Source organism: Cloeon dipterum, chromosome 1 (genome assembly GCF_949628265.1).
Source record: "Cloeon dipterum chromosome 1, ieCloDipt1.1, whole genome shotgun sequence".
Taxonomy (NCBI): domain Eukaryota; kingdom Metazoa; phylum Arthropoda; class Insecta; order Ephemeroptera; family Baetidae; genus Cloeon; species Cloeon dipterum.
Window position 1 is genome coordinate 26266521 of NC_088786.1, and position 15907 is coordinate 26282427.

Sequence of the window (15907 nt, forward strand, 5' to 3'; positions counted from 1 at the left end):
TGGCTTAAACTTGTTATACAATCCAAATGAAAATTGTTAATATTTCTTCAATTAAGATTTTGGTAGTTTTTCATTCTTTGTTAGTCATATTTGTTAGGAAAATACTAAAAATGTTAATATTGGAAGTAAATAAAAAAAATCGAATTTTTGACACATCAATAGTACAGGTTTTTTATTTATCGGCTCTGATACGAAACAAATATTCCTTTCATGTTTTTCATTACATATTAACATTTAAAAATACATCTCCTCCATTATATCACATTGAAATCCTCAGAGAAAAATTAAGTGTCCAAGCAGCCACGGTAAAATTTTGGTTAGGCTTTTTAATCAGATTAGCTATCTCTGCTGGCTTAACTTTTCTTTGATCCCTGTACCGATTTTTTTATCACAAACAATTTTTCAAGCTGCTCGTCGTATCCACTCTCAAGTAAAAATAGTATTAAAACGCAGTTAGCACGCCTGTGCTTCTATGATAAAAATGCAGGAATGCAAATAGAATAGAATGATTTTAAGTATCATCAACATAGCAGTCATGTTTGCTTAGACTAGGCTTTCCAACAGACAGGTACACATTTTCACCACACAGACGGGATATATCGCGTCCATATATTGACACAAAAAACATAAAGATAGAAAACATCAGTCGAAATCGAGATCAACTTAAAATTTCAGATCGCAGAGAAAATAGCGTCTGTTGAGAGTGTGCATTGATAGAAAATTGCATCAGAAAAAGAAAAATAGCCGCGTATATCATTACTTGTAATTGACAAGAAAGCTAGTTTGATTCCACCGATGAGAGGGATCAAGTGAGATTTTCCATTTCGGAATTTGATGGTTGCAAGGAGGGCATCCTGGGCGAAGACGGCCAGCACGGCTCCATGTTGAGGGAAGTGTCGCATCCTGTTACCCTCACTTCTGGAACCTCTCCAGAAGGGCGCTGCAATTGAATATTTTTTTTTTTTTTTTGTTAAATCAAAACGGATGGCTAGAATTTACCATAAACACAAGGGGATAAGCGTTGACGCCGCAGTCAGCGGGAGCGACCGATGTCGATCCGTGGCCGACAGACTCGTCTGTGGCAGGAGGGCGACGAAGGTCCGGCTCCGAGCATCCCAGCAACCAGTACGTCGTGACTCGGCCTTTGCCCTTCAGCTCAACTTCACCCCGCAGTTCCAGTTGAAACGTGCCAAATCGGCTCAAAATCTGTTTCGTCGCATCGCTGACGTGAATTTTAAGCGCTACAACATTGTCATATTTCAAAGACTGTCTTGTGATTTCACGCGTGGAAAATCTTACCAAGTCCACTGGATTCCATCCTCGAGGCAGTATTTACAGTGTCCCCAAACAAGCAGTAATGAGGCATTTTGTGCCCAACAACGCCAGCACAAACAGGACCTAAATTACTCAATAATTAATTAGTTGTTAATTTTTGGTATTGGAAAAATTTCACCAGAATGGATCCCGATCCTAATTTCTAACTGAGCGTCTGGGCGGTGCGCAATGGTGAAATTTTTCACAGCGTCCAAAACCGCCAGAGCCAAGAGGGCCACTTCTCTTGCGTGTGCGTCTCCGTTCCGCGTCGGCAAGCCTGACACCACCATGTACGCGTCACCGATCGTCTCCACCTGGAGTGAAATTAATTTTTAGATCCAAGCCACATTAAAATTTTAAAACTCATACTTTGTAAACATCATAGTAGCCGATGATTTTGTCAAAGGTACTATACAGGTCGTTCAAAAATCCAACCACCTGGCAAGAACATTAAGTTTAGAATATAGACGTTAAGATAGAATTTCACCTGCATTGGCGTGCTGTGCACGCAGAGCGACGTGAAGCCGACAATGTCGCTGAAATAAATTGTCACGCATTCAAACTGCTCCGGTTGCACAACTTGCCCAGACATCAGCTGCTCTGCAACTTGTCTGCAGCAAGATCTCGTTTAATACAGGGAAAGGAAATTGCTGGAAATAATTGGGCACTTGCCTGGGCAGGACTTGGTACAGCAGCTCTTCCGATCTCCTTTTCTCCTGGCTGAGGGCCTCCGTTTTTTCACTGACGAGCGCTTCCAAATTAGTCGCGTATTGTTCCATGCGTCTCAACAAGTCATCCATAAGATTTTCGCAGTGTCCCCTGAGATATATCATTGTCATTAATTAGCGTTTGCGGAACTTGCTAGGGAGGATTATGATGCGCGCGCCCCCCGAAAGGAAAAGTTGCAGCTTATTAACAGCGCGCATTACGCAAGGTGGGCGAATTTAGTGTACGTGTGCGCTATAGTTGTGTTGCCCTTTCTTACTTCATGAGACGACGAATGACGGTTCTCACAGCCTCAAAACTCGGCCTCTCGTCGGGGACATCCGCCCAGCACTTTTCCATTAACTCCTTGAGCTCCTCTTCTTGCCCATCTCGAGCAGCCACCGCAGGCCGAAAAGGTGGTGTTTCGCGTGCAGCCACTCGAGCCACAACATCTGCAAGGGTTGAAACATTGCACAACTTCTATTAACTTCATGACCTTCATATTCCATATGAATTTGAAAAAGATGTTGATAAATATATACGTTTTATCTAAACTATAATAAAATTATGTTGAATATAAAGACCTCGAGTGGTCGCATTTTTCAAATATAGTAAAATTATGCTTGCAAAATATTCAAATTGTATTTTTGAACAAATGATAGCAAGGGACGAGAGATAATATTTTAAATTGTCTTATGTACAATTTATGTTTGGACCAAACTCAAACATAGAGCATTTGATTTTAACTATGCGGTAAAAATAGTTGTTTTAATGTACAGTTCAAAGAATTATTTTAACAGAAGGCTAAAAATATATGGTTGAATTTTCAAAATTAACGATTAAAATTTTTTTAATATTTAAATCAATCATTTCAAGAAGTTCAAAAGTAATTTTTATTAATCATGTCGGATATTTTTTTCTTGTAATGAAAATGGGTGTATTTTTTATTTGTTTACGATACAAAACAAAATTTGGGGGAGAAGAATTACAATTTAGAGCTAGAACAATTTTTTTTCAGTAAAAGTTATTTAAAGAATGAGCAGTAAAATAATGTTTTATTTATTCATTTTGATGATTTAGCAGGCTTGGACGTAAAGGTCGATTTTTTAAATGAGAATTTTGAAAAATCGTCCAAATCTCGACAGTTGTTATTTTACAGAAAATGTTACTGAAAATTCTGGCATGACAAAAATCGGATTAATGTCTATACCGACCTGTTTAGCCAAGTTTGTATATTGAATAACGATGGCAATAAGTTGACCCTCGGTGTGTGGATTTATAAAGTAGACAGACCGTCGGTGGATGTCCCACGACACACATAAATTCATTAAGAGCGGACGACGCTCTCGCACGTTCGCGCACAAAGCAAGTCGGACTTCTCGTTCACAAAGCAAACAAACTTGACGGGCGTATAATCTAATTTACCTTGCGGACCGAGAAACTGCGAGGCTGCTTCATAGGGGCCTCCGCGCACGATTATTTCCTCCAGGATGATGGCGAAGCTGTAGACGTCGCCTTTCTGGGTTGCAGGTGTGCCCGGGACGATCGTCAACGGCAACAGTTCCGGTGCCACCCACAGTAGTTCTGGGAAATTCGCAAGCAGAGAGAAAAATTGAGAGGCGAGAGGCTTTAGAGCTACTTCTCAGTAGAAAGAAAAACGCGTGTAAACAGAAGGTTGCACAAAAAATTGTATATATTTCTGTGTTTTATTGCAGGATGTTTTAAAAATTGTCCGTCCACTCTCGTCATGCTGAAAAACAGCATGAAAAGTTTTTAACGTGCCCGCTGTTGTTTATGAATACAAACGCAGTAATGAAAGTATAACGAAAAAGGTAGTCTCCGAGGTAATTGTGCTCTCATGCAATTTCAACAAGTCACTCACTAGTGTAAAATGTTGTATCCCTTGTAACCTCCGAGGGTGTTGTCAGCGTATGCAAGCCGAAATCAGAAATTTTGAGGACAAACCGGCCGTCGATTAGACAATTGGCAGATCGCAGTTTGCCATGAACGCCAAGCTCGCTTCCGTGAATATAGCACATGCCCTGGAACGAAAGAAAAACATTTCCAGCAAAGGCTTTGAAGCGCGAACAAGTCAAACTTTTGGCTGCTCACAAAGCCACGCCACCTTTTTGTACATTTCCTATACTAAAATAGCGGATCCCTCTGTTCGCATCCAAATATAACTGCGGAGTTTGAAAAGAATGGAGGCAAAAGAGCGAACGCAGGCAGGATGAGTTTTTCATTTTCAGCAGTCAAGGCCCCCAAGAGACTTTTCGCACTTTTCATGAAGTGGTGCCGCTCTCTGGCGTGTTATATTGCGACGCTCTTTATTTTTTGATCATCTCTCCCGTCAGCTCCCGAGTTTATAGCACCATAAGTAATTGCGACGATCTCTGAACAAGACAGATGCTATTTTCATGTGAAAAAGCCGACTATCGCCAAATCACAAGCCAAACGCTGTCTTGTAGAAGATTTCACGCGTGTTAAACAAATTCAAAATTTGCACCTACCTTAACCATGTCGTGGATGAGCGACATTCTGAAGTTCCAGTCGAGAGTGATTGCCTCGTTCTCGAGCACGTCCTTGAGACTGCCTTTTGGACAGTATTCGGTGAGGATGATCACGCCAGGCGAGGCTTCGATGCACGCGCCGACGAAGCGCACCGTGTTTTCATGGGTCACGTCGCGCACCTGTTTGATCTCCCACAGCAGCTTCTTGTTGACGTCGACCTTTTTCCGTGCAATTTTTTTAACGGCCACTCGCGTGCCCTTGGAGTATAAAATTTGCAATTCTATAATCGATCAAACAAGGTGCGGGCACTCACCTTGAAGATGCCGACCGTGGTGAACGCTTGCTGGCCGATGTTGAGCGAGTGCGAGGAAGTGACCGAGCCGCGGGCCCCGGCCACTCCTAATCCGACCAAATCCAGGCCCACTTGACCCTAATGCGGCACGAGACCAAGGGAGAAAATTGCAACGATTTGCAGAGGGAAAACACAGAGTCTTACCTCAGACATCCACTGCAATCCCTGTCTCGAAGCACACGGCTCCGGCTTGATGTCCTCCGGCCGCACCCGCCACGACATGTTGTTCAAATCGGCCGCCGCACGCACGTGTCTGGAATTGCGAGTTGGCCAATTGTGCACACAAAGCACGGTATTTTCCCCGCAAACAAATCCCGGGCAATTTAGCGGTGCTTGCGGTGTTGCAACTCTCCCGTTAGATTTGCAACACGCAGCAATGAACTGTTCACACAAATAATGTTCCATGCATGGAAAGAGGGGTAAATTTTATTCTTGAAAATTTATGTTTAAAATATTTTTGTTTAATATTATTTCCGCTCGTTTGAGGGTAAAATATTTTTTCCCTTGATTTGTTTTTTTGAGACGAGCTAAATTAAATTGAATTACCTGTATGTGATGCACGCCAAAGTAGTTCCGGAAACAATAAATGCAATCAGGGCGAACGACACGTAGAAAATGATGCTAGGGTAAGCATCATCTGAAACAAACAGGACGAAATCTTCCACGTTTTCACATAAGCTATTAGCCGTTTGAACCTCTTTATTACCTGCTGGACCCATGCAGCCTTTGCCCAAAAAACCGCATTCTGGCTGATCAGCGGGCGGCTTTCCATTAGGCCAGTGGATAACGCGCCCACTGCGTGGATTGAAGGTTTTATTGCGTCCTGTATGGTTGCCCACTTCCTCGAATTTGTTTTTGCTCGGGTTAAAATCGTAAAGGGAGTAGTCAGCGTCTCTGTCTCCGTTTTCATCAATGCGCACTTGTCCCGTTATTCCTGTCCATTTAAAGATAATTATTTATTTATAATCATTTATTTCACTGACATAAAAAAATCGTGAAAAGCCAATTTGCTGCGAAAAAGTTTTAGTGGAACAATAATGGAGGAAAGAAATATTGCTGTGGCGTGCCCAAGGAGGAAAATGTGAGTTAAGAAGAAGAAAACAAGGTCAAACGAGAGGTGACAAAAAGAAAATTGCAATGGGACGTACCAGGAAAGTTTCTGTTCCACATCTTCTTGGTGATATTGACACCGTTGTTGATAATTGATCCGCCTGTGGTCAGCGTCTCGTTCAGGGCCATGCCAAGCAAGATTACTCCGTCGTAAAAAGCTCCGATAAAAAAATTGACCTGGAGGTTAAAAGCACATCAGAGCTTTGAAATTAATGTTTAACAAGGAAAATCACATTAATTAGAAGACATGACAGGGTTTGATGTAATAAAGTAGCTGTCAAAGCTTTGTGCATTTGTAAAACATAGGAATTCATCATGAACCATTGGAAATTATTGAAATTTGTCTGCTATTCATGGAGGAATCCACACGAGGGCTAATTCATTGAAGATAACAAAACTGGACATTCTGATTAAAACCATCTGCGCTAGTTTCAGGTTTCAGAGCTGAAACCCAAATTGATTCCAATTTTACTCTCATTGCATAAGCAGGCTTCAGCTTGTAAACTGAAACTAGTTGAGTCGGTATTAATTCTGACTGTCCGGTTTTGCTTTCTGCATTTATGAGGGTGCTCGGCGTGTCTGCTTACCTCTTCGTTTTCTGGCAGCGTGTAATTGTAATCACGCTCAGCGTTCTGCCGCACCTCCACGGCGAACGACTTGAATTTCGGATCCCTAGGCTGCAAAAGCGACACCCGCAGCAGAGATTGGTACGCTTCCCTGGCCTGAGTGTCGTTTGTGTCGTTGCGTTGCCAGCCGCTATCGCCCCAGTACGAATTCTGTGGGCGGGAAACACACGCATGAATATTCATCAAACAACTGGCGCACGCGGTCGGGCGCGGCTCAAATTTTAATCAGCAGAAGCGGCTAATTGCAAAAGCGCGTGTCTCACTTTGTGCCGCATGATCAAAGCGCGTTACCTCAAATAGCTCGACGTCTAAAAACGCCCACTCGCCTTTTGTCATGTTAAGGTAGAACGCCTCCAGAAGAAAATTCCGTGTCAGTGTTCCGCGGACGCTTAGGATGATCACTGGAAAAACACCAAGGCACAGAAAAACATGAGTTTGCTCTTCTCGTTTGCGTTTGTTAATGTCGTGTTTGCCGCATTACCGCAGCTCGAGGTCCAGCACCAGCCGAGGACGAACGCGTGTTTGTGTATGTGTGTGTGTGTGTGCATTGACGCGTGCGCTCGGCTAACGAATGTTGCTTTTCATTTGCGTTGGAAACGAATTTTCGAATAAAATTGCTGGATTTTCCGGTTCAGAGGCTGTCATGATTGGGTTCAGACTTGAAATCCTTTGACGGATTTTACTAAATATTCACACGGTCCAATTTGAATGCAAAGTTCCGCCTAGAGAGACAAATTGGCCTTTCGAAGCGCACAGAAAACGCCCATTTTACAATTCCATCGGCACGACAGGGAAAAAGCACTCAGGCGGCTCAGCTGGTGCTACTGCAGAATAAATTAGTGTCTAAATGCGTTGCAAATTAATTTCCAAGTTGGTGAAGCGCCGTTTATCCGCTGCCTGCAGCGAGCGAGCGCCTGCAGCGAGAGTCAGGTAGGCAACGCGCACGTCATTCGCTCCCAGCAGGTTGCATACTCGCGCATAAACGCCGGCTGCAGGGCTGCTGGATCGCTCGGCCTGCCTGCCATTTGCCATTTGCAAATGCGCATGCTAATGCTTTCTCTGACGAACGAGGTGAGCCACGGCAAATTATTATTTAACGCTGGCTGGAACTAGGAGTGCACTACGTGCAATCACACACGTCGCTCTTAAATGAAATTATTCGCTCTCAAGATGGGCTCAGGAGAGAAAGAGAGAATTTTCTTCCTCTCGCTCGCTATGTAGCTGCCGGCGGCAAATGGAAAATCATTCTGAAGAGGCGATGGAAAAGTTTGCGACTGGAAATGAAGAGAATATAATGCCGTCGAGCGATCAATGAAGCGAGCAGAGAGTGCGAGACGTGTAGCGAGGAAAAAAGCAGGAAAGAAGGAAGAAAGTTTCGCAGCTCGACCGTTTGATGCAATCAAGTACCACCGGCAGTCGCGCAAAAGTTTTGATGTGCAAGAATCTCGAGCGCAATTCTCAGAAAAGAGAAACACAACTGGGGCAGTTGAGCAGAATTACCAGAGGGATTTCTGTTCAGCAATCTCTCTCGCTAATTGGCGATAATGGAAGTTTCGTCGTGAGGGCAAAAACGGAAATTGCTATAAGACAACCTGATTATCATCGATAATTGATTTATGTGCAATAATTTCCTTTCAGAGAGATATTTCACGCGTCCTTAACCTTTACGCCGCGGAAGAAGTGTCACCCTGCCTGTTAAAAACAAGTTGTGTTACAATTTTGAAAGCTTCCTCCCGACAAGAATGGTGGCGTGGCAACAACAAAGCAGGTTCTAACCGCTCATTAGTGCGACTGCAGTTCCACCCGCTATTCACAATCGGCAGCGGCGGCGGCAGCTTCATTGATTGTGGCAGCCAGCCATAGATGTAGGCCGGTATCATCAGTGGGAAAGAGACGACGTTAATTCGCCGGTGAGTGACAGGCAGCCGTGCTCGCACATGACTTCACCAGCGTAATGAAGGCACTCGTTCAAACGGGCGAAAGGAGGACGAGCGCGCACAATAATGACGCAACCTCACCAACGGGGTTTATTTCTCGCGGATGCTTTTCTTATTTTTTGTAGCGTGACAGTGCAAATCGAGTTTTCAATGCAAACATAATTTTGCCTGCGTTCTGAACAAAAAGGTTTTTATTCCGTGAATAAAGTGCAGTAAATAAGGATACAAAGAGATATCTTTTTGTGCATTGCATTCCTCGTAAATCTGTTATAAAGTTTTTGTTCCAATATAAATGTCTAGCGCGGCTTAGTTTATACTCCAGAACTTTTTTGTACAATTGAAAAAAACCAAAGAATCAGTAAGCTCGACCTCAGCCAACGCTCCCGTCTCAAAATCCATCTTTTGTTTAAATCTAAGTGCCCACAAGCAATGGAAATTAATCACAAACTTTAGCGCCGTCAAACGCGAGTGGAGAGCGGCTTTTCTCTCTCATTAACAAGCACGCGGCTTAAACTCAGGCGCTGTTGTTGTTGCTCTCTGACAAAGGACGGATGAAGTTTCATTAAGCAAGCGCGGCGCATGTAGATTAGTCTTCTCGTCGTTGTCGTCGTCGTCGTCGCAGCCACTAGACCTCGCACTATATGTGCATATAGCTCACTCACCTCGTGCGTAGATGCTGACGTCCTGCAGATGATCAGCATAATCGATATTGTCTTCACTACCGTCAAATTCCCGAACATGCAGCTGGAAGCCCTCTTTTTTCAGTCCATGCTCCAGGTTGCGTCCTGCAACACACGAGAATTTTTAAATATACACGCACAATCCGAAATCCTGTCACAATTTAATTTTTATCTCTCAGAAAAAAATGTATCTTTCAAAATAAACAGCTCTCCTCTTGTTATATTTAAAATATTTTCTGTGAGAAGTACTTTTCAAAATCGAACATCTCCGTCACCGGAATTAAGGTATTTTGATTGAAAGTCTAGTTCATTTTGCGCCTCTTACCAACACCAACAAAATGATATGTGAAATTCAAAATGATCCTGCAACACAAAATGCGATCGTCCAGAGCATACCAAAAAAATAATGGAAGGACCCATCTCAAATTGAATTGAAAACTAGGTTCTTGTAATATTGTCTTAATTGAGTAAAAATGTATCTTTTGTTTAGAGAGAAATAAATTGCTTGAAGTTTGAGCGAAAAAATCGCATCCTTTGTAAAATGTTAATGGTTTGCAAAATTAGCTTTCCAAACAAAACTAAGAATGACAATGCAACGTTTGGCACAGTACCAAACAATTCAAGCTCTGAGTTCGTTAAATCTTCAAACGCTGCGAGAACGCGAACAATCTTTTCCTCCAGCTGTATTTTTCGCAGCATGCCGAGCCAAGTATTAATATTCTCTTTTTGTTACAAACAGAAAGAAAGACTTCAAAGTGTTGCCGTGTAGCTAACAAATGTGAACCTGCTGCTACTTTGAACAATTTTTGCGCGTACAGATCGTGTCAAAAGCGGAGAGATATCACCATGTGATGCTTATTTCGCGAGCAACATAATCCTGTCAAGCACAGTGGAGCGCGAGAAACATCACAACCAACAAAAAGTAACGTCATGTTTGTTTAAGTTTACTGAATACACTTGGCATTCACATTCACAAGGAAGAGGTGCATAAATTTGCGGTTGTGTTGCTCTCTCGAGAATGTATATGTAGCGAAGTTTATTATGAAACCATTTGTCACCATATTTTAATGTCAAATTTTAAATTTCGTTAAAGATTTTTAAAAAAATTGCAAACAAGGCTAAAATGTATATTTTTTACCGTCAGTTGGTCAATATTTTGCATACACCAAACTTGGAATAATATTTTTATTTGAATATCTAAATTTTTCAGTAGAATTCTCCACATGAGGTTTGCATATATGTTGAAGAAAATTCAGACTTGTCCTCATTGTGCTTTTAAAAAAATTCAAATTTTTATTTTATCTTGACCAAGTTTTGGCCACCCCTGTAGCACTAATCATTTGCCAAAAAATTACATAATATTTATACAATACTAATAAAAAAGATTTTGATTTTTCTTATTCTACTCAAGGTCAATATTTGAAAGTTTTGCCACGATCACAGAAAATATTAGCTTGTACAACAACGATTCCCGAGACGCGCTCTGATCAAAAATCAGCCAATGGGATATATCTGTACGTCTGGCTCCTATTCTCCAATTTCCGAGTGGAGCGATATTTTTTTTGCACGCGGTGCCTGTCGATTTGATTTCCGAACGTCGGCTTGACGCCGCCGCCGGAGGCACAAACGAGCAGTCATCTCGGCCCCGTCGTCAGCATTAATTTCGGCTCAATGCAAGAAGAGCAAATAATCTAGCCGACGAGATTGGCTTTTTATCAATCGGCACTGCCAGCACCGGGCAAAAACACACGCGCTCACAAAGAAGAAAAAGCCATCGGTGGTAGCTCGCATCCCAGCAAGGAAATGGAAATTGTGCTGCGTTATTGAGGCACAGGGCCTCTGGGGGGAAAATTGGCAGCCAATTTGTGGTTTATTCGGTGCGAGACCGGATGGCAGACACGCCGAAAGTCATCAGCAACCAGCTGCATCTCTCGCTCGCCGAAACAAAGAGTCGCAATGTGTTATGTGTTTGCTCTGCAACGCCACGTCCAGCTGTGTTTGCCTAATTACGGCTGACTGACGCTGCGCTCTGCTGCTGTTTGTTATAAAAATCCTTCTGAATCCTGGATAACAAAACAAACGCACGGTCCACGGTCCCTTTTGAAAGAGCCAGCCTGCCCATTTCATAATAATCTCTGACGGCAGTGTTGTTATTAATATTCTATCTCGGACATCAGCGAGAAGGCAAAATATTTTTTGCAAGATTTTTTTTTATTCCAATTTGATTCTTGATACAGCCAATGTGTATTATTGGTAGATAATTTGAAACGTAGCCGTTTAAACCTTTTGTTAAAATTAACAATAATTTTGTGCGCAATATAGGATGAAAAAACCATATGACAATTTACAAGAAATTTGGTTATTTTACACTTAATTTAAAGTTTCTCCAAACTGAGAACTGCCATAATGCCGAGATCTTAGCAGATAAAGTTAATGTGACAGTAAAATGTCTCAAGAAATAGAACTGAGAAAATACTGGATATTTATTTCCGGGTTAAATTTTTCCTCAAAAACCTTCACATGTGAAATTCATTCTACATTTTGCTGAGATATTGAACACGCACGTGGTAAACGTTGAATTTTCTTTGCTCATAAAATTGTGTCCATTGTTTCCACGATAACTTGGTCTGTGAGAAAATGTCATGCTGTACTAGAGTGTTTAGTAACATTCAGAAATTCAAAGTAGTGTGTTTATTCTAGATTGAAATGGTCGCAGTCATTGCTTTTATATGTATTTCATGTATATGCAACAGCAAACTGTTACAACAGAAAAATACTATCTCACGTATAATATAACTTTTGACATTGCTTGTCAACATGAAAAAATCACACGCCTATCCGTTGTATTTTATTGTTGACTGTGTGTAACGTCGCTCTTGTCTCCTGCCAGCAACGTCTGCGCTTGACAAACACGCGGGACAAATTGTTTGCAGCCAAGTATGTACATTTGAACAGCGTGCATAATATTGTGTTGGCGCTGGCCAGAGTGTTTGATGGATGATCTCATCAATTACTTATCGATCTGGGTTTGGTGTCAGTGTGCCAATGTCGCTGACATCGGCAAGTGACAAGATGTATATCAGATCGAAGACAAACCCAGCAGCCTCATTATCTGAGCACTCGGTGGAAAAATTATCGCGCGACTAAACACTCTGTATGCAAGTCGGGCCTACTGGTTGGATTTGTGCCTGCGGAGCGAGAGAGGCGCCCGGTCGCTCCGCCAGGCGAAAATAATGAGACACCATCAAGGCCAAGCAAATTTAATAAAGTCGGCGCCTGTTCAAAAAGTAACTCGGCGTAATGTGCAGCCGTAAAAGCGAGTGGCCCGGATGGAAATTGGATGGTCGTAGCCCCCGAGCTGCTCTCAAGATTAAGCAAAACACTAACAAAACACGCCAACTCGCTCACAATAATTATGATATTGCTCCGGCTTGCAAGTCTTCGAACGAGCGAACCAACAGCTTTGAAATAAAAAGAAAAAAGCAGGCGTGGGTGGCTGATGAAATACTCTCGCGTCACCGTCGAAACTTCATTAGGAGGCAGTTGAGAGAGGACCCGTGCTAAGTCTCATTAGTCAGAGCCTCTCTCTCGTTAAGCGCGCGACCTTAAGACAACATCAGAATTCCCGCCGGGATAATGTGCGTAGCTATGCGAATGCTCTTGTTACAGCCATAAACCGAAAAACGGCATCACGTGCACAAGGAAGAAAGCGTATTTGAACCGTATGAGTGTAGGAAAACCTATAAAAATACACGGGTGTGTTGGCAATAAAAATGCCGTTTCGATCAGGAAACTTAAAGATTCTCCAAAACAAGTCATGTCTATAAAAACAATCTTTCTTTTAAGACGTTATCTGAGGATGAAGTCTGCTTTTATTTTTCAACGTGGAAAAACCAACCTCGAGCGTTACATATTGACAAAGGGCATTATCTGAGTTCAAATAATTTAAAGGATACAAACAGGAACGTATGGAAAGCAAAAAGATCACTTTGACACATAACCGTAATTAAAAAAAATATATTAAAATTCCAGAAGTTGGGGGAAATGATATTCACGTACAATTTTAGCAAGGTGGAAGTAATTAGCCACTATACATATATTACCAAATTTCTGCAATATACTGCCAACACTACAACATCACTCATTCAAGCATATTTTTATCCTTCATTCACCTTTCTGACATCCTATTTAACTACCGCAATTTTCCTACTTCAAAGAAAAATGATTCAAGGTCTAAAATGCATAAAAGGCTTTATAGTAGATGCGGCTGCTAGAAAAAATTAAATGGCTTCTCAATGCTGAAGGTTCTTTCCTGGTTTTGAGGCCAACCTACGTTTTATGAACGTCGAGTGGGCTGGCTGCTGGCGGGAGACGAAATGCAGCTAGCAGTTCGTTAGACGAACATTTTTTGCCGACACGTAGGTTGGAGTCTGGCAATTTTACGGCAATTACCTTTGCAATTTCGGTTCCGCTCGCGCTCATCACAGCGGGGTGTCTGTTAAACACGCTGCAGGCAGTTGCGATTTGCGCCTGACACGCGAAACAATTTCTCGCCTGATTGTACGTATTTACAGCCTCAAAAAACGTAGAATTGACTCGAATCGGCACACATTGTTTTTATTGTATAGAGCAAATTGAAAATAACGGCCCAAGCAGCAGTCATTTTGCTAGGAACTCCTTTTCCAGCTGCCACATTTCCCGGGAAACATTTGTCGATATATCCATCGAAAAAGCTGATAGGATGGTTTCAGGGAATATTTTTTCACTGCAATAAATTTCAAAATTTGTTTTTTTACAGTGGGGGAAAATGACCCAGCCAGCATTTCCGCGGCGACGCACCCGATGCTCGCTCTCGTGCAAAGCAGCAAGTAGTCCAGGTTTCAACATATGTGATACATTTTTAAATATTACCCTTTGAAACCCGACACCCACACCGCAGAGCTGCTATCGACCGTCCCGCCAAAATTATGCTGCTCATCGTCACCGGTCGAGCCTAAATGTGCGGCGGCCGGAGCACGCGGCAGCGTCAAGAGTTTAAAAGCTGCGTTTGCGTTGGCCAATTTCGACTTGAATCGAGCGGCCGGGCGGCAATCAGAGTCGCTCATCAGCGCGGCAGGCAATATTACGCTTTTTGGCACGAAAGCCGGGAATTAGAGGCAAGCGACATTGACTGCTCGGCCTGGCAGCAAATCGCTGTTTATTTTTGGGCTTAATTAGTCCGGCAGGCAGCACCGCTTTATCGCCAATTAGACAGCACAAATTGGACAAATCACCTTCCGGCCCTTAATTTCGATTGATCCCACGCGGCTCCGTGCGAGACGTGTTCCGATTTGATTCTCGCTCCGCTCGGCACGCCTAAAAGAAACTCTTTCCGCGGAAAAGCCAGCGACGCGAAAACGCAGCCGCGCTACTGATGCTTTGTGTTGTGGGTTGCTGATTTGCTTCTGCCCTGGCTGCGGGCCATACCCACACTCCCACTCCCTTCCCGACTAAATGCGGAGACTTTTGGGTGCCTCGGGTCAAGTGGTGAGAGCAGAGTGTGTGTGTGTGTATTTTACTTGCATCTGTTGCTGAGGGTGCATTTTTTCGAGAGAGCCCGCGTTTGAAAAGACCGCTCACCAAGTGGCGGCGGAGCAGGAAGTTTGTCTCATTCAAAGGGAATTGCTGACTTGTGTGTGACGAGTGATGAAGGCTCAAATTAGAATCGTAATCTGTAAAAAATAGCTTGGAAGAGCTGCATTTGCTAAAAATAAATTAAAAGAGAGCACAAGGTTTAAAGAAATTAATTATTCTGTGCTGAATGAATTAACTAGATTTACATGGCTATCTTTTCTAGGTAAACCGGTAATTTCATTGCGAACCAAAAAGATAACGCAGTTTAAAGTTTTGTTACGAGTGCTGTGAAAAGCAAGAATCCTGACTCAAAAATATACTACAAAAGAATAATTAATTTTAGAGAAGCAAATAATTGTTAAAATAATATGTATGTAGACTTGGTGCATGCGGTACTTCTAGAGTGTTCAATGAACATTTCTATTAAAAAATTCATTTCCCTAAAAGCCTACATACGTATTACTTCGCATTTGTTAAACTTCCCACATGTGTACTCAGCAGTTGTTTTTTTATCCAGCGTGGATTCACACAAATTCGCCACCCATTGATTTGATTAAAAAACTCGTTTCCAAACATTGAATCTAGTTTGTTTGCACCCTGTGAAATACGCAGCTAGCATTAGGTGATTTATTGAACAAGCAGACGGTTGAAATCACAGCGAATTCCCATTGATTTCCTCAGCAAACACGAAAGGGTCGAGTTCCGCCTAGGCCTAGTCATCGCTCGAGAGGATCTTTGTTGCAGGTCTATCTCTCTATATTTGCTGCGAATTGTACTATTATTTGGCCTCACGCGGCGAGTCATTTGGGTCGACAGATTATTTCGTCCGCTTCTCCATCGGTGGCGTGCGCGTTAAAGGAGAAGTGCCCTTATTGCTTTTGCAACCCCCGCCGGCCGGCTGCTGGTTGGAGAGGCTCTGGTTGGCTGCTCTTGCCTGCCTGTGCGTTTGAGCCAGAAAGAGAGAGAGAGAAGGAGCGAAAATCAAGAACTGTAGACGTTTTGCACGCGGGTGTGCGCGCCTGCCTCCATTCGAGATGAATGGAACAAAAGCGCGTTCGC

At 42.7% G+C, this 15907-nt stretch overlaps 1 protein-coding gene across 3 annotated transcripts in view; it reads right to left on the minus strand.

Annotated features, from left to right (window-relative positions):
• Positions 1-150: 150 nt before the first annotated feature.
• LOC135942095 (atrial natriuretic peptide receptor 1) overlaps positions 151-15907 on the minus strand; it is a 32446-nt gene continuing 16689 nt past the window's right edge. For 2 of the 3 annotated variants that reach the window (XM_065488041.1, XM_065488057.1), the window contains 19 exons: positions 9218-9340; positions 6910-7019; positions 6580-6768; positions 6031-6169; positions 5589-5816; positions 5429-5540; positions 5027-5135; positions 4844-4960; positions 4530-4787; positions 3902-4061; positions 3445-3603; positions 2300-2471; positions 1987-2133; positions 1802-1925; positions 1684-1752; positions 1454-1628; positions 1300-1398; positions 1000-1241; positions 151-940 (listed from right to left, as the gene is read on the minus strand). In XM_065488041.1, the coding sequence (XP_065344113.1) occupies positions 806-940; positions 1000-1241; positions 1300-1398; positions 1454-1628; positions 1684-1752; positions 1802-1925; positions 1987-2133; positions 2300-2471; positions 3445-3603; positions 3902-4061; positions 4530-4787; positions 4844-4960; positions 5027-5135; positions 5429-5540; positions 5589-5816; positions 6031-6169; positions 6580-6768; positions 6910-7019; positions 9218-9340 (2867 nt within the window). In that variant the 3' untranslated portion in view covers positions 151-805. The remainder of the gene's footprint in view (positions 941-999; positions 1242-1299; positions 1399-1453; positions 1629-1683; positions 1753-1801; positions 1926-1986; positions 2134-2299; positions 2472-3444; positions 3604-3901; positions 4062-4529; positions 4788-4843; positions 4961-5026; positions 5136-5428; positions 5541-5588; positions 5817-6030; positions 6170-6579; positions 6769-6909; positions 7020-9217; positions 9341-15907) is intronic. The other variant, XM_065488049.1, reaches the window with a different exon arrangement.